Source organism: Acinonyx jubatus, chromosome F2, assembly GCF_027475565.1.
Source record: "Acinonyx jubatus isolate Ajub_Pintada_27869175 chromosome F2, VMU_Ajub_asm_v1.0, whole genome shotgun sequence".
Lineage (NCBI taxonomy): Eukaryota > Metazoa > Chordata > Mammalia > Carnivora > Felidae > Acinonyx > Acinonyx jubatus.
The window spans coordinates 11,145,435-11,171,762 of NC_069394.1; the positions used below are offsets into that span (position 1 = coordinate 11,145,435).

The 26,328-nt window shown below is 45.7% G+C and overlaps 1 protein-coding gene across 5 annotated transcripts in view; it reads left to right on the plus strand.

Moving 5' to 3' along the window:
* Positions 1-26,328, plus strand: part of ASAP1 (ArfGAP with SH3 domain, ankyrin repeat and PH domain 1) — a 340,823-nt gene that overhangs the window by 111,840 nt on the left and 202,655 nt on the right. Inside the window, exon 1 of one of the 5 annotated variants that reach the window (XM_053208333.1) lies at positions 22,284-26,161. The exons of the other annotated variants lie outside the window; for them this stretch is intronic. Coding sequence (XP_053064308.1) covers positions 26,045-26,161 — 117 coding nt within the window. The 5' untranslated portion in view covers positions 22,284-26,044. Of the gene's footprint in view, positions 1-22,283; positions 26,162-26,328 lie in introns of those variants that run through there. 5 annotated transcript variants of the gene reach the window in all.

The window sequence follows — 26,328 nt, forward strand, 5'->3', positions numbered from 1 at the left end:
TCCCGTCTCCAGTTCCTTGCCCCCAGTTCTGTATTTAGTGAGTTATTTAACCTGTGTGTTCCTTCTGTATCCTGAAGAATAGGGGAGCCTAAAGATTAGGAGACAAGGTAAAACGAGGCTGTTTGGGATAAGATTAGTATATCCCTTCTACGGGAGACTGTAGGACCTCAGGATGAATTCAGATTAGAGTAACTCCATAACGTATTTGCATTCGAGCAGAGAGGGACCCATGATTCGTTACAACACTTTCATTTTTTTTTTTTTTTTAACCATGGATGGCGTGGAATTCATCTGCAGAGAGACTTCTTGTTGGAACTAGAGCGTCAGTTTCTTTCTCTCAGGTCCTTATGCAGTTTGTCACAGCACATGCCTACCTGGTCACTCAGGCTTCCTGAGTTGTTTCATTGAATTTTTTTTTCTTTTGTGTGTTTTGCTCAATGCCTCTCTTTTTCTTCCCCACGCTTCATTCTTCTCAATGGGAAATTCTAGAGATTAGGGACTGTGTCAGCAGTAGCATCGTCAGTATGGTATTTATGGTTTGCTCTCCCAGCTCAGGACTCTTTGCTGCACATTTTCAAAGCAAGTTTACTTCAATAAAGAAAACAAGTTGGTTAGTTAGCGTCTCTTGTCTAACCACCTGTTATGAGCCAAGCACTTGGACCTACATTGTTTCATTTTATCATAGAAAATTATAGCAGGGAGAAAATTTTCCGATTATTAAGAACCTTGCATCTCATGCTAGGGAATGAGTTCTCTGGGGGTTTCTGTGATGCCCTGGGATGGGAGGATGGCTGTTATAAGATAAGTGTGGTGTGCCTGCCTGGAGTATCAGTGTTACTCCAAGAGGTGGGCAGGGAGGGGGTTGGGTAAACGTAGGCAAGTTAAATGACCAGCAGTCAACATATATTTAAGCAATCATAACTAGAAATGTATACAAATATCAAGGAAATCCCAGAGAAGAAAGCAAAATATACATGAGTATTGGTGCTAAAAACAGATTTTATGAGGATCATATACTTAGAATGAATGTTTGAGGATGCCCCCTGTGACTTCTAAAGGGGTACTTTCTGAAGGAGATGGAGAGAGACCCCAGTCTAGTGGTTCCATGTCTCTTCTTGAGGACATAAAAACAGGTCCCAGTGTTTACATCCCTGTTGGCAGAGGTGGGTCTTGAACTCCCGGTTCATTGGTTGCCATGCTGCCTGCTTCTCCTTGCCCTTCACGAGCCTTTGGTGTTCAACCAGATACCTGTATATAAGCTCAGATGGTTGTACGGAGCCGAACTTGAAAGTCGGCAGTGCTCACAGAGGTGGCCAAGTACCGTAGTGGGTTATAAATGCCAGGTCTCGCTCTTTGCAGTCACCTGTCTCTGTGGCCACTGGGGCCTATGCTGTATTCCACTATAATCTGTGCATTTTTGCAGGAAATTGACTACTTTTTGGAAGATTTAGTTACCTGCTCTTCTAAAACAAAATGGCTTAACGTGCCCAAGGTCAAATTTATGTATTAGAATCACAGAATTTAAAAATTGAGAAGGTTCTTAGTTCTTCTAGGCCAACATATTTGTTCTATATGAGATAGGATAAAAAGGTTTCCTTAAATTACTAGTTTTCTCTATTTGAAGTTAGGTGACTAGTCTGTTCATTGTTGACCCGTTTTATCGTTTTGATACCTTTACCTGAATGGAGGTTGGGTGTATTGCTCTCCCTGATGAAGTGAACTAGGGCAGTGGTGTTGATGTCTGCAGGCCTGATCGGTATCTCCGGGTAGATAATTTTACTCCTCTCCGTAGATAAATTCCACTTTCAGAGTGGCCTACTAGAAACTGTGAGAAGCTATGAATTTTCTCCACTGTTTTATTACCTGACGCTGAAAGGAAAGATACTTGTCCTGGGAATGTTTTGGAAAGCTTAGAACTAGATTGGTTATAATTTTCTTTTCAACTCTTCCTGCCTCCTGTAGCTTTGGCCTTCTCAGTGTCTGAATTCTAAATCTAGGAATGAGGACTTGCTTGTGGTCACAGATCCTAGAAGCAGGTGACATATGTCCATGGATATTCCATTCTGGCAGTGACACCAGCCTGCCTGGTGGGCATGATAAATTTGGTTTCCACATTAAAATATGTTGACTCTTCTGTTTATAAAAGTAATATCTCCTAATTGTAAAAATAGGGAAAATACAGAAAAATACATTTAAAAAAATTTTTTTTCAACGTTTATTTATTTTTGGGACAGAGAGAGACAGAGCATGAACGGGGAAGGGGCAGAGAGAGAGGGAGACACAGAATCGGAAGCAGGCTCCAGGCTCTGAGCCATCAGCCCAGAGCCCGACGCGGGGCTCGAACTCACGGACCGCGAGATCGTGACCTGGCTGAAGTCGGACGCTTAACCGACTGCGCCACCCAGGCGCCCCAGAAAAATATTTTTTAAATTGCATACCACAATTTTGGAAATTCTAGTAGTATTACCTAGACAGGAGTATGTTAAAGTTTACTTTTCTGTATATTATATGGTAATAGTTGGGATCATATGTAGCACATGTAGATGATTCAGGAATGAAGCCCCTCTTGTGCTGTGTCCTATATCCAACCTTATGTTCTGCATTTTTCACTTAGGAAGTTTTCTCCTAATTAACAGTTTTACCCTCTGTTTTAGTGGCGGCATGATATTCCATTTTATGGATTTACCTACTTTACTATTCATGTTCTTGTCACTGATGCTGGTTTTCCATTTTACTGTGGTAATAATACACACCTTGCTCTACTCCTCTTTCTGATGATTCCTATAGGAAGGGATTTCAGTTGCTCAGTTTAAGGCTTTTTGGTACATTGCCAGATGCTTTCCAGAAATGTTACGTCACTTAATGTTCCCGCCTGTGGGGTATGAGTGTGTCCCCTCCTTCTGGGCAGGGTAGGTTCTGGCTCCCCAGTCTTGGGGTGCACACATTCGCTCTGCTCTGGGCAGCCTGGTGTCTCCATACCCCTGCATGGAGGGCAGCACGCTGTTCGTTCAGGGCCTGGGGGCCAGTCCTCATCCCTCTTAGAACTGGCTTCTTCTCCCTATTTGCTTTGTAGTCTTCATTCACTAATAGCATCATCTGTCTGAGTGCTGAGGAGTTTTCTCAGCATACTTTTTCTTTTCCTTTTTCTTTTAAGCACAGAAATGGCTCTGTTAAAATTAGCAGCAGCTGGGGTTGCTTCTGGCTGCATGCTCCCATGTGACAGTAACTTAGATGAGGGAGCCGGTCTGTCCTGGTGCCACCGTGCCCTTGCCACCTTTGCCTTGCTCACTGAGGTGCCCCGCCTGGCACAGCCTCTCCTCCAAGTCACCGCAGTGGTTGCTACGCAGGAAGTGAGGTTGTAACAACACTGCAGAGGACGGAGGGTCGTGCTGCTGGTAGGAGGGGCTCCTCTTGAGTTCTGATTAACCATCCTCATTTTCTTGCAGTTTCCATTCCGATTCAGCAGATGCCCCAGCTCTATTCTCTCGGGTGCTAGAGCTGTCTTCCCTCCCAGCTGGCCTGAAGCCAGCCCAGGTGGCTGTGGAGGCCCCACTGCTCCAACCTGCCCTTCTGTGTTTCCACGGACCTGCTCTCTCTCCTTTGGGTTGGACTCAGAGTCTTATATCCAAGTTTTGGGGAAAAGAGTTTTCTTCAAGTATTTGGCCCTTATTTGAAGTTACGCAGACACGGACCGAACCCCAGCTCTCTCACAGGTCTGTTTTAAGACCTTGGGAAGGGGCCTGACTTTCTCCTGCTGGCCCGTGGAAGGGAACAGTCATGCCCCTCCCTGGGCTGGGGGAGGCCGCCCGGGGTGGCCTGTCGCAAGTACACGGAGGAATCTGTGAACACGTGCCACTTCCCTCAGTGGCTCGGCCTCTTGGATGAGGCCGAAGTGGGGGTACCTGGCATGTCGCAGTTCTCTGCACGCCTCCCTCTCCCTGCCCCTCTCACCCCTGCCGCAGGCAGGTGCCCCTCCTCAGAGAAGCCCCGTGTGTTCCATGGAGCCCACCAACTATCAGTGCTCTCCCTTCTTGCCTTGTCATGGGACACTATCAGTGAGGCTTTCTGCACACCCATTTGCAAACAGTTTCCTGTTCCTTATTTTAGCTGTTTTTGTAAAAGTAGCTAGTGGTGCGGCAACCATGTCTTCACTGGTCCTTCCTTCCTCAGCCTCCCCCTCCCCGCGCCCCATTCCCCAGCATGAGCAGGTCTTTCTTGTTTCTGTGTCCTTGGGCGACCCATTACTTCTCCCATCTCGTGTTCGTGTCTTCAGCCAGCACGACCAGGTTAGCAGTCGTCGCTAGTAGACTGAGAGGTGATCCGTAAAGGGTGGTGGGTAAGGTCTCAGGAGCAGGTACACGACTCCCTGGCTGGCTCACTGATTTATTCATCACTTCTACGCATTTGCATCGTGACCAGAACTTCTGTGTTCCAGACGCTCTTAGCACCAGTGGCAACAAGGTGGCAACCCAGCCCCAGGGCTCAGAAGCTCATAATGAAGTTAGGTTTTAAGTGCAGTCAACTGTGGACGGTGTTTAAGGTAAAGATTCATAAGCTTTGGATATTCTGGGGCCTATGGTTTTAGACAGTGATGTTAACTTTTTTTCTCCAACTGAAACCTCTGGTCTTCTGCGGGGACCTATGTGCTCTGCCACCTCACAGAGGTTCCTGTTTTCAAATGGCAGCGCCATCAGTTGGGCAATATAACTGTAACTTGAGAAGACCACAGCCCACGGCTACTCTGCAGATAACCTGCAGTAAATTGCCAGGAAGGTGTTACTTTGAAACCGGGTTCTTCTCCAGGCCGGTGGGGCGGAGGAAAATAGCAGTTTCCTTTCTAAGGCAAGGGCATTTGGAAGGAGGGTTAAATGTGTATGTGAGCTCGTTGAGAGCAGGGCTGCGAAGGTGAAGAAAGGCAGAGGACCTTTTAACATTTTTCATTTTAAGGTTACTTCATTTCATTTTTGTTGAAGGTGGCAATGGATGGCTGTGAAGGCTGCATTTTATTATGGGGACCCACCAGATTTACTTAGAATTGATCTGGAGGCTGCCTCCATTGTCAGCTTGGCACCTGCATGGTACTCAGCCCTGCCCCCCACCTCAGTTCACTTCTTTGTAAGTTGGTGATTCTCATTCCAGGTCCATCCAATTTTAGCTTGAAAGAAAGGCCTTTTTCAAATAGATGGAATATGCCAGTGCTTCCCAAACGTTGGTGCGCATCAGAGTCACCTGCAAGTCCTATTAGAACACTCTGCGGGCCCCCACCCCCAGAGCTTCTGAGTCAGGAGGTCTGGGATAGGGCCTGAGAACTAGCATTTCCAACAAGCACCCAGGTGATGCTCACATTGCTGGTCCAGGCACCACTCTGAGGGCCACAGAAGTAAGCAAAGCAGAAATTCAAGAGCTTATTCCACTTGGGAAGCAGTCACTGTATTAGGCTCACCAGACTGTTTAGGAGGATTGACTCTTAAAGCCTAGAAACTGCAAAGAGCTGAATGTTTAAAAATGTTTTTATTTATTTTGAGAGAAAGTGCACACGCAAATCAGGGAGGGGCGGAGAGAGGGAATCCCTAGCAAGCTCCGTGCTGTCTGCGCAGAGCCCGGCGTGGGTCTTGTGCTCACAAACCGGGAGATTATGACCTGAACTGAATTTAAGAGTCAGGCGCACAACCAACTGGGCTACCCAGGAGCCCCAGAGCTAAATGTTCAAAAATATAAAACGGAGGAAGGAAAGGAGAGGGGAAAGGAAAAGGAAGAAAGAAAATGAATTCTGTGGGAGAGGCCACATTTCTCTTATCTGTATCCTCATTTTGCGGATTTGTCCATATGTTTTTATAATGGCCTAGGAGTTTCTTGGTTTTTTCCCCCTTTATGGTTTTGGCAGAACTCGTATATCTGCACCTATGACTATAATTTTTTCAGAACAACTTTTTATTCTGGAAAACGTCCAAATATAGGAAAGACAGAGGGGATGATGAGCCCCCTTGTATTCGGCACCCAACTTCAGCAGTAACCAATTATTTATGGCCACTCTTGTTTCATTACTGTCCCACCAGTTTAGTTTCCTGGGTGGGATATTCCCCACCGGATTATTCTGCAGGTCCCAGGCACACCATTTCACTGATGGTGTAGTTCAGGTTGTATCTCTAAAAGATAAGGGCTCTTTTAATAAAAAAAAAAAAAAAAAAAAATCATGGGGCAACTGGGTGGCTCAGTCGGTTAAGCACCCAATTCTTGATTTCAGCTCAGGTCATGATCTCTCGGTTGGTGAGATTGAGCCCTGCCTCTGGTTCTGGGTTCTGTGCTGACAGCGCAGAGCCTGCTTGGGATTCTCCACCCCCCTTCCTCTTTCTCTTCTCTCTCCTTCTCTCTCTCCTCTCTCTCCTCCTCTCTCCCTCTCTCTCCCTCTCCCCCTCTCTCCCTCTCTCTCTCCCCCTCTCCCACTCATGCCCCCTCTCAAAGTAAATAAAAAAATCTTTAAAAACCCACAATATTATTTTCACACTTAAAAACTTAATTCCCTAATACCATTAAATATTCAGTGTTTATATTTCTTCATTGGTCTCGAATGTTGGTTTGTTCAGGTCTGCATTCAAATATGAGCCCTACAGTCTGTTTAGATTGATGTGTCCTTTGCCCACCCCCACCCCCACCCCCACCTTTTTTCCCTTAATTTATTTGCTAAAGCAGCTATTCATTTGTCTCATACAGTTTCTCAATATTCTTTGCTGGGATTTTTGCTGATTGCATCCCTGTGGTGTTTAATGGGTTCCACTGCTCCTAGAATGTCCTGAAAACAGAGTAGGAGTTCTGATTTGGAATCAGCTTCCAGTTTGTCTTTGTTGGGAGGGGGGAGGGGTGGGGCGAAAGTGTTGCCTTCCTGAGGACCTGATGTTGTTTACTTGCATCTAGAGGCTAAAGTGCCTGGTGTGTTCCTTCTCATTCCCTCCCTTCCTCTCTCAGATGCTATAACTGACCTGTCATTTCAGGTGTGAGAGAGGCCAGGTTTTTTAATCTAATGTGTCTTTTGGGTTAGCAACTTTCAGGAGGAACAAAATACAGGGAAGTGTGAGAGACATCATCTGATCATTTAACTTTAGGTGAGTGCTGTTCCGATATGCTGTTTTCTTACCCCACGGTATTAGTTTTACTGTCTGTAATCTTCTGTTTAATTAACAAAGACTTTATTCTTACTTTGGATTCATACTGGCATTCCATACCTGTGATAGCTACTTGCTTGGAGTGACTCCCAGTTTGTTTTGGGTACACTGGTCCAGAACTGCAAACTAGTTATTGCCGTGACACGTATGCCCAGGATAGTGCTTTTGGGTAGACAGGTGATGTAGCAGGAATCTGGAACGTACAGATTGAGTTGCTGGCTAAGGATACATGCACATGGGCACATGGGCACATTTAGGCAGTATCATTCGATTGTGTGGCTGTCCGGGACCAACCAAGTTCATATCTTTATGTTTATGAAATAAAGGTAAAAACAGACCAGTTCAACCTACACCAAAGTCAAAAAGAGCAAGGCATATTTCACTGTAGAATTTGAGTTAGACATTGATGTACGGATGTCACATTGTACTAGAGTGAATACCATTGCTTTCCGAATATAATAAAGTATTGTTATTTCAAAGAAGGAGCTTTAATGATCACTTAATCAAGTCCCTGAGGCCCTGAGAGAAGAAGGGACTTCCTCAAGATCTGTTGTTGAATTAAGGTGCCACACTATACAGTGGCAAAACTGGATTGGCCAAGGTGTCTCCAGTAATTAACATCTATGGATTCTTGCCAAGGAAAAGAAGCCGTGTCTTTTTCCACAAGGACTGAAAAGGTCCTGGTACCTATTCAGAGTCACGGAGGTCTAGCAGCAGAGGCCAGTGTCCTTAAGTCATCTGAACTTGACCCATGCCATTTGAAGGGTGATGCATTTTGGCAAGTGGTGTTAGCATCCCAGAACATTTGAAGATAGAATAACAACCCTTTATAGCCCCAGAAGCATAGAAAGAGAAGTTTGTCCACTTTGCTGGGCCTGTCTCTTCATATGCAAACTTAGGGGATTGGGCTAGTAGTTCACGCTTTTCTGTCCTGGCCCAGCTCCGTGACCTACAATACCCTGTTTAACCTCTCTGGAGTAGTTTTCTCATCCACAGAGTTAGGAGACTGGACTTTTTCCTCTGCCTACATTCTGGAACTCTTGTTTAATTCTTGCACTCATGTGAGCGCACACACACACACGCACACACAACCAAGAAAGAAGGTAAAAGTGTCTGGGAAGCTGAGTGTTTGTAAGCTCATGCTTCCCCTTGTTAATTCTCGATCTTTGGCTTCAGGGTTCCTTGTAAGTAACTGATACCCAGTTTAGAGGTAAAAAATCAAAACTGCAAAAATGGCTGTGAGCTAGAACATTTGTTTTTGTTGTGATTTTTCAGTATCAGTGTGAGAAAATTAATCTCACAAACCATGAGAAAGGGAAGAAACATTTGCTGGAACTGGAGGAGGCCCAGTAAGCCCATTCTCCCCTGTGTATGTTTGGGGCTACGTCATAAAATGAGGCTAATGGAAGCCAGGTAGGCCACCTTCGTTCCTGGTGCAGCCCATGCTGGTCGGCCTGGCTTCTGTCTGTGGGCCGGTGGGTGGGTGTCCTGGTGGTGAGCTGCAGGAATGGAAGACTCGCTCGCTGGGCAGAAAGGGACTGGCTCACCCCCAAGACGGACGTGCGAGGGCGTGACCGAGCCCTGTGGTGCTCAGCGTCTCCTCTCTCCTTGCCGGTTACTTTGTCTCCCGCGGGGTCAAGTGAGTGTGGGAGCGGGAGAAAGGCAGGGCGTTACACCAGAGGGTACTCTTGCAAGGAAGGAGATATCTGCCCGGAGTGGGAATGAAGGTGGCCCTCATACTTTTTCTAGGGATCCACCTCGGTCACCTGGTTTCCATCCTGTTCGCAGATCTGTATTTTCCTAGCGTGGTAATTTTAAGCCCCTAGGGAGAAAGGTGTTCATGAGGCTGCCTGAGCTAGAGTAATGTCTACCTTTTCTTTTCTTTTTTTTTTTTTAAACATTCATTTATTTTTGAGAGACAGAGAGACAGAACACAAGGGGGTGGGGGGGGGGGGGCAGAGAGAAGGAGACACAGAATCCGCAGCAGGCTCCAGGCTCCGAGCTGTCAGCACAGAGCCCGATGCAGGGCCCGAAACCCACAAACCGCGAGATCATGACCTGAGCTAAAGTCGGACGCCCAACCGACTGAGCCACCCAGGCGCCCCAAGTAACGCCTGCCTTTTATTGGGCACTTTCTTTGTACCAGCCACTGTGCTGAGCGCTTTGGACTTGTTTTCATCTAATCGTCACTCCACAAGTTAATAGGTGCCACTGTTAACTCCACTTTGTAGATGAGGAAACTAAGGCTTAGCAAGGCTAAGCCGATGCCTGAGGTTTATATAACTGGTGCAGATTAAGAAAGTCATGGGCTCCTGGGTGGCTCAGCCAGTTAAGTGTCCGACTCTTGATCTCACCTCAGGTCATGATCTTGCAGTTCATGGGATTGAGCCCTCCATTGGGCTCTGTGCTGGTGACACGGGACCTGCTTGGGAGTCTCTGTGTCTCTCTCTGCCCCTTGCTCACTCTCTTGCATGCTCTCTCTCTCTCAAAAATAAGTAAACATTAAAAGAAAATCACTGGAAAAAAACCCTTTGGATACTACTCCTGAAGTCATTATTGCACAATACGCTAACTTGGATGTAAATTAAAAAATAAATAAAAAAAAAAAAAAAAGAGAGAGAGACAGACATGTCATTTTCTTCCATTCTAACTCTGTATGACATGCATGTGTTGTGTTCTCTAATTCTGATACCGAGTAGCCCCAGGAAGGTGGCTGGAATGGCGTAGGGCTTAGGGAAAAACTTGAGCACCATGGCTAAGAAGAAGCAGTCAGAAGAGAAGAGTCAGAAGAGCAGGTCTGAGGTGATCAGTAGTGTCATCCTCGTAGGTGAGGAACCCGTGCTTTCTGGGTAGGCCGTGACGTACAGATAGATACAGGCACAGACTTATACTTGATACTCACCGCCACTTACTGGTGGGTGGCATTGCCAGGTGCCAGCACCCGTGCCGGGTGTTTTATATGTACTGGTCTCTTGGAAACGTGAATGCAGCGATATCTTTTAAAGGGACTGGTGAGTGTTTTACAGGGTCCCTTTTGTCTGCCCTTAAACCTCTATCCATGTATACACGGGACCTCCTAGACCGAAACACTGCCTCACGATCCACCTAAGACGACTTGTATCCTTAGGACTGGAAAGGTCCCCACACAGAGGATGTTCAGGTTCAAAGTCAGGGCCTCTGGGAGCTGGTGCAGCTTGTAGTGTTGCTTTTTTTTAGCATTTATTTTTGAGAGAGCATGAGCAGAAGGGGGGCAGAGAAAGGATGACACAGACTCCGAAGCAGGCTCCAGGCTCTGAGCTGTTCGCACAGACCCCAACGCGGAGCTCAAACTCACGAACTGTGAGATCATGACTTCGTGGAGAAGTCTTACACTTAAGTGACTGAGCCACCGAGGTGCCCTGCAGTATTGCTTTTTAAACCAGAAGTCCAAATATTTTCTTTTTCTTCCTCCTTTTAATGATGTCATCTTCTGTTTAAGTCTGTTAGATGCGGTTTCCTTTCGGTCTCAGTCGTATTCATGCTCCCTTTCAAAGGCACCGTCCGTGTCCCGGGCCAGGGGCTCGGCTTCAGGGATCTGCAGTGATGGTGGCCAACTCCCTTAGACGTCACTTCCATCTTTACAGTGGACGGTATTCATTTTGAGTGACGTAAGGGGAATAATAAGCAAGGATGTACTTGTACATAGACATTCCAGGCTCGGTTCAGATCACTTCCATTAGAGGATATATAAATAATAGCAAATCCTTTGGGGCCATGTTTAAATTACAACTGTTTTAAAAACTTCCCATTGTTAGCTGGAGTTGTTTTATACTTTGAAAATAGAATTTTAATCTAATTTGACTTGCGATAGCCTGGCCTCATAGCATTGCTTTCTGGAATTGTAAGTAACCTTTAACAGATATTGCTTATTTTGCCCTTTGAAAACAATGGTTTCACAAATGAAAAGAAATGCACATGCATTGAAAAAAGACTTGGAAGAGAGAGAACACAGGGTCCATAGAGATTGGCTCTAGGATAGAACTGGCCATTGGTATCTTAGCAATGTTAGGTTGTCTGCACGTTCCAAAGTTTCCATCTAAATGGATATTTTTCCTTAATTTTACAAAATATGACCATTGGGAAAACAGAAGCAAGAGAATTTGAAAAATCACCCCCGACCCCAGCACTCTGTTCACCACCGCTGGCATTTTGGTGTCCTGCACTCGTCTCTGAGTAGCAAATGTGTTTCATTCCCCAGATCTGCGGTTTTCCCCCTTTGCACAGGTTCCCGACAGCCTGCCCAAGGCTGTATCTTCACAGGACTCTCCTCCCCGACAGTAGCAGCCCCTGCTGAGTCTAACAGATAAGCCACCTTCACAATGAACCCAAACAGGAACCTTAGGGAGGAAACACTGTCCCCCTGCAGTTAGTCTGTAGCCCCAAATGAGAACAGTGTGTTCTGTAGTAAAATGTAATCTACGCTCTGTGTTGACATTGCGTGAAATTTGTTTATTTATAGTAAAGCTCATATGTATCTGGGATAGTTTCTGCATTGAGCCCATTAAGAAAATTTTGAGTGTGGGCAGAATTTAAACAGATTATTTCCTTAATTTCCTCTAACGGGCCTGCAGCTGCTGTTTAACCTACCCGTTCATAGAAAGTTTTCAGAGACATGTTTTTTTTAAACCAAGGAATATGTGATTTGGTGATGGAATCTATAAATAAAGTGACCCATTTTTAACTAGATTGCTGGTGTGCTTTTCAGCAGGACTTTGTGGTTTAGCTTAATGAAATCTTTTCACAGATGATCCTCTGAACCTTGTGTCTAGTTCTATCACTGCTGCTTTTATGACTTAATTGCCTTTGTGGTTTCATTCACTTCATGACACATTCATCACCATGAAGTTGTACACTCTTCACCCCCCTCTGTCCTAGTATTTGCTTGATGACTCTTGGGGTCAAGGAGAGGTCAAGAGGTGGTTTTGCACTATTAAAAATAAGTGGTTGTTTGCATAGGCTAATCCGTCTTGTTTAATTAAAACGTCTTTGAAATTTTAATTAGTGCATTGAATCTGCTTCCTCTTGATAATTTTCTGTTCCATAATACTATCGGTTGAGCCTATAATAAGTTATTTCTCTTACTTGTAGAGAATTAGAGTTTATAAAGTCCTTTCGTATTTATTCTTCCACGTAATCATTCCAACATTCTCCTCCCCCCAAACCCCGATATGACAGATATTATTATCCTCAGATTTTTTGCAGGTGGGGAAACTGAGGTAGAGAAATTATAGGGAGAGTATGCTGAGTCCTTACGGCTATCAGATGGCAGGCCTGGGATGCTCCCACTATAGAAACCGGACAGTTGGGATATTACAATTTAGGAAAAAGCTCCTGTTTCATTGTTGTCTGGGAGCCTTGGGGTCGCCCTTGTGTTAACACCTTGCAAGTATGTCGGGAGGCCCCTGTGGAGTACTGGAGTGTGAGATTTTCAGCTACACCAAGGAAGTTGACTTGGTCATGTCTTCCATTCTTGTGGTTCTGGCCATGAGTTCACGTGGCGGCACATCTTCACATCGACGGGTGTTAAAGTCGGCTTTTGGAGGAACCAGAATCTGTTCTTTTTTTAAAAAAAAATTTTTTTTCCTTGCATTTATTTATTTTTGAGAGACAGAGACAGCATGAGCAGGGGAGGGGCAGAGAGAGAGGGAGACACAGAATCCAAAGCAGGCTCCAGGCTCTGAGTTGTCAGCACAGAGCCCGACACAGGGCTCGAACCCATGAACCCCTTGAGATCATGACCTGAGCTGAAGTGGGACGCTTAACCCACTGAGCCACCCAGGCACCCCGCAGAATCTGTTCTTACTTGCTTCCTCTAGAGGCAGTGTCTGTTGATGTAGAGTTTTCCACTTTCCCCCCCTTGTGACTGTGGTGTCCACACTTTCCAGATGCATCCAAGTGTAGGTCTTCCTGACCATGCCACTCGACTACACAGAGCATGGAGAGAGTCATACCCCGGGCACAGCCCTTGTGGCTCCTGGCTGAGCTCCTGTTCCTCTCCACCCCACCACGGGAGAGACGTTACGTGCACATAGGTGTAGTGCTCGGCGATTTAAATGTTTCCCTTCCAATTCTCATTTCATCTTCTACCGGCCTTGTGAGGTAGGAGGAACAGAGGTGAGCACCTGCATCGTCCAGCTTCCGTGCTCTAATCTGCCAACAAGGAGACCGCAAGACTTGGAAACAGAAACGCGAGGCCAAAGTCACAAAGCGATGATGCTGGACCTGAAGCCAGGTATTTCTGGCTTCAAAATGCCTGCTCCCTCTACTATAGTAAGCTGGCTTTCCAAAAGTACAAAATAGATTTTTTTTAAAGCTTTAGGATTAAAATAACACCTGAGAGACATCACGTTTGCGCAGTAAGCGGCTTCCTCCCTCAAAAGTTGTCTCCAGTTTCTGACATAGAATTAATTTAAGAAATGTTCACAATTTAAATTTATAACTCAGTTTGCTCCTGGCATATGCATTCTTGAATTTAGAATGCTATCACAAACCCTTTAGTTATTACAGAAATATTATAAACACCTACAACTATCCATCCTAATGAGGAGATTTGCCAGTCACAGCTTCAAAATTCTATTCCACGCTTAAAAGATACTCCATAAGCTAAGATGTTCACAATTACCTACTTTCAAAATAAGATAATAGTGTTTCCCTTGGTTGGATTATAAAAACAGATTCTTGACTCCAAATCCAGCTAACCAACCCCATGTTATGATCAAAATGAGAAGTCTGAATATAGGCAGACTCGAGGGATGCAGTGAAGTACCCAGTAAATGAAATGTAAATCAAAGAGAATAAAATCAAGTAGTACATTTATAACTCTCAGTGTCTGCATGCAAATATAACTCCCCTTCAGAGTGAGGTACACATGGTCTTTTAAAAATTATTGTGGATCATAAGCAAAAAATTAGCAAGTGCAAGATCTTTTGATAAAACAATCAGATTTAGTCAAATTTAATTAACATCATCAGGGAAGAAAGGGAGGAAGAAAATCCCAAATACGGATAATTCAGAGGTCATTTTTTTGTGGTCTTTTCAGCAATAGATTTAGTTTTTTCACCGTCTGTGCTATGTTTTTGACAGACATAAAAAATAATTTCACCTCCCTCAATACGTGTCAGCTAACGGGGAGCGAGTACGCAGAAAGGGGAGCAACCACAGGTAGTCAAAGGAAAGGACCGGTTGGAGCTTTAAATTTTAACCCACACCGTGCAGCTTACATGCAGGTAATCACATTTTTAGTACTCGATCAACAAGCATGTACTGAAGCACCTACCATGCATCAAGGAGTTAAAAGCACTGGACACCAGAGCTCCAGACCAAGGGAGCGTGGAGTCAGGGCCCCTGAACGAGGGTGGCTGGGCACAGTGAACGATGTGTTTCTAGTTTTGTTTCTCTCTGGGGTCGCTGCCCTGAAAGGCTTACGTGTTTAATTGGAGGAGAAAAAGCACCGTGGAGAGAAAACATCGAGATGGAGAATAGAAATGTTAAGTGGCATGCTTGACGCGTCAGGAGCACTAACACATTTATGTGGCTCGTTGGGATTTACTTCACGAGCGGACCCTAAGTATATGTAGGAGATAGCTTCCCAGCCCCCTCCCTTTCATCTTTACATCTGCTCATTTAATTTCCAGCAAAGAGCTGGGTCTGTTCCGCGCCTGTGCCCTAAGGTTATTGGCCTCCATCCCCACACGTCTCGTGTAAAAAGTTTAAGAAGCGATGAAGGACTGGCTCTGGCTCAGACCTTTGACCAGTTGATCCCGTGAACCCTCAAGGGGGCTTTGTACGAATGACGATGGCTACGGGTTTTCTCTTTGTTTCAGAATTGATTTTGTTGCTTAAAAAAAGGACATTTATCAAAGGCTGAAGGGATTGTCAATGTGGGGAGAGGGGCATTAAAAAGGAAGCCATTATCCAAATGACTGGTGGAGAGGGAGTCGCTTAGGATGTACGTTTACACTGACGTGTATAAACAGAAGGTAATTGAATGCCTGGCTAAATAATCCTACCTGCATAAGAGCTAAAGCACAGGAAGTGCCTGCTCTTTGCTAGATTCCCTGCAGGACTAAGGCCTTCTTGGTTTTTTTTTATTAAAATTTTTTTTTAAGTTTTTTTATTTATTTTGAAAGAGAGAGAGAGAGAGCATGAGTGGAGTAGGAGGAGTGAGAGGGAGAGAGAATTCCAAGCGGACTCTGCGCCACCAGCCCACAAACCACAAGATCGTGACCTGAGCTGAGATCAGGAGTCGGACAGTGAGCCACTGAAGCCTTCTAGACCTAACTCCTGACTCCTCCCAAGAGCCCCACAGGTTGGAATTACCATTGCTGCCCTTCAAGGGAGAAACCTAAGGCTTAAGGAAGTTAACTCTTGTTGAAGCTTTCATAGTCAACCAGTCCATGGCTGAGTGGAATCTAGAACCAGGTGTTTCTGACCTCAGAGTCCCAGTTGATTGTGACAAGTCATAGCTTCCTCTGATGATGTTAGGACTGTAAGCAAAGGACCTTGTGGGAATGATGTCTGGAGAGAAGTGCCGAGTATGATGGAGGAGACCTGCGTGAATCCAGGGAACCCAGAGAGCTAATAAAGTGCGTTGTGGTAGTGGCAGAGGGGCTGCTGGATGTGAGGTTCTTGGTAGGATCCCTCCTAGGGTGTCCTGGGGGGGCAGTGAAATGCTGACAGACAAGTCCATGTGAACAGTGGAGTTTCGAGGTTGCTTAAGCCGCAGATCACTTGCTAATTGTGCCTCGAGGCTAGTGTAACCTATCTGGTCTTTGGGGTCTTCACTAATGAAATGGGGATGATTGATTATACGAATGAATGAAATAATCCATTATTACAAGGTGCCCACAACGTAGCAGGAATTTTTTAAGCACCATGTGTAGGACAGTGAAAAATAGATCAGGGGTGGGGGTGGGGGCGCCTGGGTGACTCAGTCAGTTAAGCATCCAACTCTCGATTTCGGCTCAGATCATCATCTCACAGTTTGTGGGTTCGAGCCCTGTGTCGGGTGGGCTCTGGACCGACGATGTGAAGCCTGCTTGGATTCTCTCTCTGCCCCTCCCCTGCTCGTTCTGTCTCTCTTTCTCTCTCAAATAAACTTTAAACACACACACACACAGATCAAGGAGTGCACTCATTGAGCTTATTTTCCAAGGGGGACAGATAGTCAAGAAATCAGCAAATACAGTTTGTCAGGTGGTGGTGAAGTGCCATGAAGAATGAAGAGAGAGGTACAAGAGCATGAGGGTAGGTAGGCTTCAAGAGCAAACACGGAGTTAGCCGCGTAGATGTGAAGGCAGGGCAATGCAAAGGTAGTGAGAAGCATACCTGGCATGTTCCAGAAGCAGTGAGGTCTTGTGGCCAAGGAAGAAGTGGAAGGAGAGGTTGGAAGGGGGGGTCCTATGGCCATTGTAAGGACTTTGGCTTTTATTCTGACTGAATAGGGAGCCTCTGGAGAATCTTGAGTAGAACAACAAAATCTGAATTGACTTTCCTTTAAAAAGAGCCCCTCTGTGGGACACCTGGGTGGCCCAGTCAGTTAGGCATCTGACCCTTGATCTCAGCTTAGGTCATGATTTCACACTTTGTGGGATCGGGCCCCGCATCAGCTCTGGAGTCTGCTAGGGATTCTCTCTCTCCCTCTCTCTCTGCCCCACCCCGACTCCTGCTCTCTCTCAAAATAAACAAATAGGGGCAGCTGGGTGGCTCAGTCGATTGAACCGTTGAGTGTCGACTTTGGCTTAGGTCATGATCTCATGGTTCGTGAGTTGGAGCCCCACATCGGGCTCGCTCCTGTCAGCCTGTCAATGTAGAGTCTGCTTCAGATCCTGTCCGCCATCACTGCCCCTCCCCCACGTGCACTCTCGAAAACTTAAAAAAGAAAAAAAAAAAAAAGAGTCCCTCTGCTCCTGGCTGGCTCAGTTGGTGGAGCATGAGATCTTGATCTCAGGGTTGTGAGTTCGAGCCCCACTTTGGGTGTAGAGATTACTTAAAAAATAACATCTTTTAAAAAAATTATTAAAATGGTCCCTCTGGCTACTGTGGAAGATAGACTGTGAGGGTACTGAAAACCTGCAAACATTTGACAAGTGGAGATCAAGCTAAGATTGTCAGTTACAGCCCCTGGGGTAAGCAGGTGTCTAGAAGACCATTGGTTATAAAAGTGTAAATTGCATGTCACACTTCAGGAAGGGCTGAGTAGTGAAAGTTGCTTTTGCCCCGCCCCATCATTACATGAGACTATTGGGCATGATCATGTTCACTGATTAAAATGGTTTTTATTCATCTAATCTATTAGCACTATACTTAGTATTGATATTAGTCTGAGAGCAGAGGTGATATTTCTTTTTAGGGTGAATGGATCAGATTTGATACTTGTTTCTACTTGGAACTGGAACAGAAAAATAATAATGCAAGATGTTCTTTTCTTTTTAAAAAAATTTTTTTTTAATGTTTATTTATTTTAGAGACAGAGCACAAGCAGGGGAGGGGCAGAGAGAGCCGGAGACAGAATCTGAAGCAGGCTGCAGGCTCTGAGCCGTCAGCACAGAGCCAGACACGGGGCTCGAACCCATGAACCATGAGATCATGACCTGAGCCAATCGGACACCCAATCGACTGAGCCACCCAGGCGCCCCACAAGGTGTTCTTTGCTAAACACCATAAAGGATTAAAGTATATTTGGTTTTATCATAAAGTATATACATTCAGTGTATAAGAATCAGTTTCTTTTTTTTTTTTAATTTTTTAAAGTTTATTTTTTGAGACAGAGAGAGAGCAGGGGAGGGGCAGAGAGAGAGGGAGAGAGAATCCCAAGAAGGCTCCACATTGTCAGCACAGAGCCCAATGTGGGGCTCAAACTCACGAACCACGACATCATGACCTGAGCTGAAACCAAGAGTTGGACACTTAACCGACTGAGTCACCCAGGTGCCCCTAAGAATCATTTTCTTAGCAAAAAAGGGAGACTTTTTCCTAAATCAGTGGTTCTCAGGGGGTAAAGGTCATTTTGCTTCAGCCCCCTACCCAGGGACATTCAGCAATGTCTGAAGATGGGTTTTTTTTTTTTTGCCCTTGTCCATAAACTTTGTTTTTTAATTAATAGTTTTGCTTTTGATTTTTTTTTTCAATGTTCATTTATGTTTGAGAGAGAGAGAAAGCATGCACAAGTGGGGGAAGGGCAGAAAGAGAAGGGGGCGGATCGGAAGCAGGCTTCAGGCTCTTGAGCTGTCAGTGCAGAGCCAGACGCGGGGCTCAAACTCACGACTGTGAGATCATAACCTGAGCCAAAGTCGGACACTTTACCAGCTGAGCCATCCAGGCGTGCTTAGATTGGTTTTTTTAAAGAACAGCTTTACGTTTACAGAAAAATTGAGCTGAAGGTATGAAGAGTTTTCGTATAGTCCCTCACCGCCCCTGTCCCCCAGCCCCCCAATTAGTAACACCTTGCCACTAGTGTGGTACACTTACCATAGTTAACGTGCCAACATTAATACGTTAGTATTAGCTGGAGTCCATGGTTTCCATTAGAGTTCACGCTTTGTATCGTGCCTTCTATGGGTTTCGACAAATGTATGCTATGTAGCCAGCGTTACTGTAGGTACACGGTGTATGCTGTGGTTTTGCTGCCCTGAAAATCCCCTATGCTCTACCTATGTATCCTTCCCCCTCCTTCTAGACCCGTGGGAACCACTGATCTATTATTCACTGTCTCCACAGTTTTGCCCGTCTCAGAACGTCAGTGCGTCAGATCGCACAGTACGTATGTAGCCTTTTCAGAGCGGCTTCTTTCACTTAGCCTAATGTGCATTCACGGTTCCTCCGTGTCTTTTCCTAGCTTTACTGGCTCATTTCTTTTTAGCCCTGAATAACGTTTCATTGTCCGGATGCATAAAGATGTGTACCACAGTGTGTTTATCTGTTCTCTGGAGGAAGGACGTGTTGGTCACTCCTTTGGAGAGGTTTTGGATTGTTAACCTGAGAAGAAGCCAGGATGCTGCTAGGTACACCCGCACAACACAGAATTACCCAAGTCAGTATCGCAGGGGTGGAGAAAGCTCTGTTCAAAATACATGCTAAATAGGATGAGACAGAGTATTTTAATCACACACTTTCAGTTTTGCTGTGCTTGAGGGTAGTTTGAGAACCTCAACCTTATAGCAACCCCAGACACGAAAGTTCCATCTTGTAGATGAAGGAAGAAACAGGCTAAGAAATGTTAGTAACAAGCCTCCTGTCATTCTGCTAGTAAGTGGCCAAAGCCAGGGTTTCAGACCCGCAGCTTCTGTCCCTGAGCCCGAGTAGGACACTCACCCTCCCCCCTCCCCTTCCAGGTGTTATTTCAGTCTTTCCTCCTGTATTATTTAGGGATTCTTTTGGTTGTGTTTTTAACCAAAACAATCGTCCTTTTTTCCCTTGGTGACTTGAATGTCTTGTAATCTTTTCAGTTCAGTGGACGTTCTTGGAGTACATGCTAGGTCACCCTGTGCTGCAGGAGCAGCAGAGCTGAGGAAACCACGGTCCTCAGGGGCCTTTCAATCTGGTTGTTTTCTGGTTCCTTCTCTCTTCATCCTCCTCTCCACTTCGATGCGGCTGCCCCAGAAGGTAGAGATACGGTGACACATGTCCTCTGATGACCCAGCCCTTCCTAGTCCCAGAACCGAAAACCTGTTTGCTCCAGAGAGCCATTTACTTAATGAAGTCATGAAACTTTAGGCACCCACACCCCCTGCACCCCAGCTGGTGTCTGTCTCAGGTCTTGGCTGCCATCTCTGGCCTTCCTCCTGTGGCCGTGAATCCACTTCCCTGGCACGCGGCAGCTGATCTGGATAAAGAAGTTGGTTGTTCTTTTCAGTGCCCATTAGAGGCCTGCCCTCTAGATCTGTTCTTCCTGTTTGCTGTGAAAAACAGCTGCCAGCGTTGGTTTAAAAGCCAGCATTTTTATTTGTTTGGGATTTTTGCCTATTCATTTTTAGCATTTCTCTCATCTCTTGCAGCCGTGGAGATAGCTGTTCATTGTGGCACATACTCTGTGTCTGGGGAAAATGAACACCACCCCCCCACCCCACTCCCACCCCCGCCCCCAACACACTACACAAACACACATCCCATAAAATATTTGCTTGTTTGTTTTTTAGCAACCTAGGCTGGTTTCCGTTCCGTTTATTTAATCTTCAGAGAATTTTCTTAAATATAAGGCTGGTGTGATGCCTTTTTTTATTGGCTAAGGTCAAAAAAAGGTGTATGTGGTTTTTCAGATCTTTGTGCAAATGAGTGAGCACCAGTCTGTGCATGCGTGGACATATTCTCTATAATGTTAGACAGCAGCCACGGCCAGATCATTTGTCGACATGCCTTTTCTCTCCTTTTGGAACATCAACTCCTGGAGCACAGAGATCGCAAGTAATTATTTGAGTACCTGCCCCTACCTGGGAGCAGGCTCTGGGCTCTGGGTATTGGGAACCCTCTGCCTTCATGGAGGTTGCAGTCTGTCATTATGTGCCTGACCCAGTCATTCTGTTTCTGCGAATTTTTTCCTAATTTCTTTTCATCATGGATGTGTGATGTAGATTTAATTGAATAAAGACAGAAACTGAACAAGAAAAAAACATGGTGCAAATGCGCCTGCCCTGGACAGGCTCCCGTAAATAGCAATGACCATTCAGTATAGCAGGTGCTTGCCCTTCATTCAGCAACTATTGAGTGCCAGCTGTATGCTGGGCACCGTTCTCGGAACTCAGGCCACAGCTGTGAATACAGTAGACCAAAGTGAAAGTCCTTGCCTTCTTAGAGTGTCATTCTAGAACACAGTTTATATTCATCTCTGCTCAACTATGGAAATGTGTACAAGATGCTACTAGATAATAGGGTAGGAGCAGTGGTGTACGTGGATTAAAGTCACACCAGAATTGCTCTCGTTTTGCAGAGCACGCTCTTGTTTGTGGGTAGAATAAAGGGAGCCACTGTGTTCATTATACATATTGAAAGAGTGAGGTTTTGTCTGAGAGTAAGCTTTGGTACATGGTCATTTCATAGTTAGGAGGTAGAGGAAGGTAGCCTAAGTACTTATGCAAGCCACTTATCATTAGGATAGTCTGGATAAAATACAGGGTACTATTTCTTGTCATGTCCTGTGTTGATGCTGGTTCCCCATACACTCATCTGAACTAATGGGCTCTTTGGCATCATTTCCTCAAATGCATCATAGGGAATGAATTTCTCTACTAAGAACCCCCATGATAGCTTTGTCAGACAGGGTTTTGATTTAGCGATCACATGATGTGCTTCCTAGCTACAGGATGGCAAGGGGGGAGGGTCCCTGTCGGTCCTTAAGTGCAAGCAGCCCCCTCTTAGAGATGAATCATCGCTCTCTTACCGATGCTCTTCTGCTGAGACCTTGCCCGAACCGGAGGTAAAGGGCTGCATGGTGTCTCTTCCCTGTCTTGGCCAAGGGGGTCAACCGTGGGGTGGGCTTATATTTTATATATTCAGCTGTTTAAAAAGGGGATAAATAAAGCAGGAAAAGATGTTCATTATAGAAATTATAGCAAGATTTTCCTATAGAACGGACAAGCCCGAGTTGCCTCAACTTCATTATCTGTTCTAGAAATTGAGAACTTGCCATACTAGCCTGAGAAATGGTGTCCGACTGTGGTTCTCTACCTTGTCTTCACATGAGAATCATGCTGGGAACTTAAAAAATCCCAGGCCACTCCCCAGACCAATAAAAGCAGAAACTTAGGGGAGGGCTTGGGTGGTCCTGGGTGAATCCTTTGCGTTGCCCACACTGAGAATTTCTGCAATATGGTCGTACCAGCCACACAAGGCATTTTACCTTTTAAAAATTAGGAAATAGGGGTGCCTGGGTGGCGCAGTCGGTTAAGCGTCCGACTTCAGCCAGGTCACGATCTCGCGGTCCGTGAGTTCGAGCCCTGCGTCAGGCTCTGGGCTGATGGCTCAGAGCCTGGAGCCTGTTTCCGATTCTGTGTTTCTCTCTCTCTCTTTGCCCCTCCCCCGTTCATGCTCTGTCTCTCTCTGTCCCCAAAAAAATAAACGTTGAAAAAAAAAATTAAAAAAAAAAATTAGGAAATAGGGGTAAAAATTGTATCCTTTCCTTAAAAGGAGAAACATATGACAGGAGGAGTTCATGTAGATGTCCTTACTTGGTTTGATTTTAAACTCTCGCATTTAATTAAAGCTGAAAGTTACATCTGATGTTCACCTGCTTCATGCCCTGATCAGTAGGAAATTCTGGGAACTCATAACTCCTTTGTATTGACTTTGCAGTGTGTGTGTGTGTGTGTGTGTGTGTGTGTGTGTGTGTGTGTGTGTGAATTTTTCTTTTTCTTATTTGGCCACAAAACTGTATGTGTTTTAGCTTGTTTATTTTTCATTCCTTGTTTTGGCTAAAATTGTTTTTCAAGGAACTGACTGACTCCTCATCTGATTAACTTCCCTCCTGCGTATGTGGCTCATTTCACACTCCACCCTGTCCTTCGATGGCTTTCTATTCCATCACAGAGGTTCGTATGGAAAAATATCCACCTAGTCTATTTATGATGTGTGTTTCTCTAAAACACATTATTTCTGATCTTGAAGCGTAATGTTTTTAAGTATGTTTAAAATTTTTAAAATGTTTTTATTTTTGAGAGAGAGAGCGTGTGCATGCATGGGGAGGGACAGAGCGAGAGGGAGACACAGACTCCGAAGCAGGTTCCGGTCCCTGAGCTGTCAGCACAGAGCCCGACTAGGGCCCAAACCCACGAACCGCAAGACCATGACCTGAGGTGAAGTCGGACGCTCAGTTGACAGAGCCTCCCAGGAGCCACTAAATATGTTTTTTAATAGGAACTTGTTCTCTGAAATGCTTTTGCTGCTGATGCTGTGGTTCCTTCTGGTTTCGAACTTTTTAAATTCTGCTCTGGAAAGGTCCTGCTACGTTTCCATCTTCTTGATTACCATCTCTTTAAATCCTCAGTCCCTCGGCTTTCCCCCCCGTTGTTGAAGTGCAATGGGTAGTCTGTCTTTGTCTTGTCACAATTTATGGGGAGTGACAGCAGTGTGCACTTTAATAATATAGCAACCAAGCCCATGTATCATTGTTTTCTGGCAAATGTCCTGCCTGGATATGCATCCTTAACGAGGAGTATGGATGGTATTATGACAGATGATGCTGGCCCTCAGCAAAGCAGGCAGCAAACGTGACTTGTCAGTGATGTCCGGTTACCAGCACTGCTGAGTCCGTTAGTGACCTACTTTTACATCATCAGTTCCCATGCATACACGTGGCGCTAAGGCAACATTCTCATTGCCAGCACCTCCAAATGTTGCGAAGACAACTAACCGGTTTTTCAGTGTCCCTGGGCCCCGTGGAGTGTGGAGTAGACTCATCTGTGCACAGCACAGTGCACTGCTTGCCCTTGAACGGTTCACAACCTCTGTCATTGCTGCCACATCCGTTCCTGTTCTCTCCCAGCTCTGCGCAGATGCACAGGCGCACAGATGTAGCCTGGTGGGCACCCAGCCTACCCCAACCCCTTTTCAGTCTCTCCTTTTAATCTTCATTTACCTTCCCCCACCTCTGACAGCTCTCTGGGTTATGAAACCATTCACTTCACCAATAAAGATTTTTATTTATTTGTTTCTAAAGTTCATAGCCTGTACCAGGCACTCTGCCGGGTGCTGAGACACAGCTGAGTATAAGACACACATGGTTCCTACCTCCCTAACACCCACTGTCTGGTGGGGGAGACAGACAAAGAAGCAGGAACTTACAGTCACGTGTGGTAAGTGCTGTGATGGGGATGGGGTTGGGGCTGGGGGTCCTGCGAATCCAGGGCAGAGGACCGCCTAACCTACTGGTTCAAAGGAGGATTTCCAGAGGGAGTGACACCTCAGTTAGGACCTGAAGAATAGAGGTGGGGGACAACCTTCCACTTTCGAGAAGTCTGGCTTGTTATCAGCTGGAGTATGACGGGGAGACAGCGTGGAACAAGGGCTGGAAAGACAGCAGGACCTTACCCTGAGATCAACAGAAAGCCTTTAGGGTTTGCAGCAAGAGATTGGCATGATTTGCCTTTGAGAAGGACCTCTCCGACTGCAGGGTGGAGACTGGCCTGGACCAGGGCAAGCGTAAATGAAGGGTGACCAGTTGTTAGACTGTGGAAGATGACCCAGTGAGAGCTGTTAGTGGCCTGGCCCAGCCAGGAGACAAGGCTGGAGAAGGGACCTAAGGAATATTTAACCCACCTCTGCTTTCTAGGGACACAAATGATGCTTGGCCCCTGAAAATGAGGGCTTGTCCCACACCTGGATCTCCATCTGTTAGCTTCCTACTAAGCAAGACATCTTCATGGATACAGACACTCTTAACAGGTTCCCTGTCCCTTTCTGGGTTTCCACATTCTAGGGCCAAACACTGGATTGGTTGTGCAATGGCCATAATCATCACCTGGCTCTTCTGTTATCTCTGTAGAACCCTAGAGTCCAGAAAGTTAGAGCAGAGTGATTCTTTAAGGTTCGTCCTGTCCAGTCCTCCACATTTTAGCAGTGACTAGTTGATGGCCCAAACGAGGGAAATGACTCGCTCAAACCCCCTCAGAGCATTGGGATTGGAACCGGATGTTTCCGTTCCTGGGTAGGTGATTCTTTGGGCTTAAACAACTGCTTCCTGGACTGGTTTGACTATGTGTGTGTGTTACTCAGCGCGTTTTGCGTCTCCCACTCTTCCTCAGCTGCAGTGGACTCCTCTGAAAATGTGTGGCAGGTAAATAAATCAAGGTTGGTCTTGGGTGTGCCCTTCTTTTAAGGCCCTGGGCTTGCCCTGAAGGAACAGTGTGTTATCTTCTAGCTCTGCCTTTTCTGTCATGTTTACTGCTTGTTTTGTCACTGACAGCAGTGAACTCTGATCCTAGATTCCCCTTTCTTGAGCCATTGGTGGGTGGCAGGGATCACAAGGACTCTGGGGACTTCTTTCGGGTTTTATTGTGGTGACAGGCGGTCCTGCTCCATCTCTGTCCTTTACAGCCCGGCCGCCAGGAGCCTGGCCTTGGGAATCAGACTAGGCTTGAATCCTAGCTCTGCCACTTGCCCACTGGGCAAGGTTCTCATCAGTGAAATAGGGACAGGCAGACTGCAGATTTTAAAAAGTAATAAATGGGAAGAAGTCCAGTACAGGGCCCTTCACATGGCTGATGCTCAATAAATGGTGACTATGTTTACGCTAGATTATTGTTCTCTGTCTCCTCATTGCAGTTGGCCAAACTGTAGATTTAATCACCACATTACCTGTTGACCACCAGTTGCCCTGTGTTGATTCCCTGATGAGATTTCAGGAGGGTGGGATCTTTGTTTCCACCCTTCTGAGTGATAGATTGTAAATTCTTGTCTCTCTCACCCTCCCTGAACCTTGTCAGTTAAAGCTGCCAGACTCTGGAAACAGTGAAAAACCAGTGGGCAGTGAGGGTCTTCAGCCTGTGGGACAAGTGGCCAAAGCAGGGGAACAGAGGTTAGTGTTCCCTGCTTTGGAAGCTAGCTTAAATTTTTCTTTTCTTTGAAACTTTTTGTGCAGTCGCTCTTGTGCTCTGAAGAAACACAGAAATGACTGCAAAGAAAGGGCAAGGTGGTCCAGAGCCATCCTCTTCAGATGCGGGATTAGAAAGTGGCGGGAGGTAATATTTGAGGCCAGAACAGGGAAATGTAATGAGTGGTGAGCTTCCAGATTCTGCTTAGTGGGATAACCACATGGTCTTAGTGAAAGAAAAGAGGAAAGTGACGGTGGAAATAACAATTTCAGTAATGCCTGCTTACCGTTCTCCGTAAGAACTCTGCCCTGGAGTGAGCACGACATGGCTGTTGAGGAAGGTTTTCACAGAGCTAAGCGAAAATCTTCACAAACAAAGAACCTATTTTATTACAGAGAAGCATCCAAAGACAAACATCAACTTGATCTGGTATTCAGTCAGGTAAATCTCTGCTTGTGAGTAGCGCCCTCCTCAGAGTGGGGAGAGTCTTGTCCTTTGAGAGGTCAGTACCCTGAGCAAGACTGCATACAGAAGAGAAGGCTGGGTTTTGACAGGTCTGAGGTTCTTCTGAGCAGGCTTTCCTGGGAAAGCCCTGGGCTGGGGTTTCA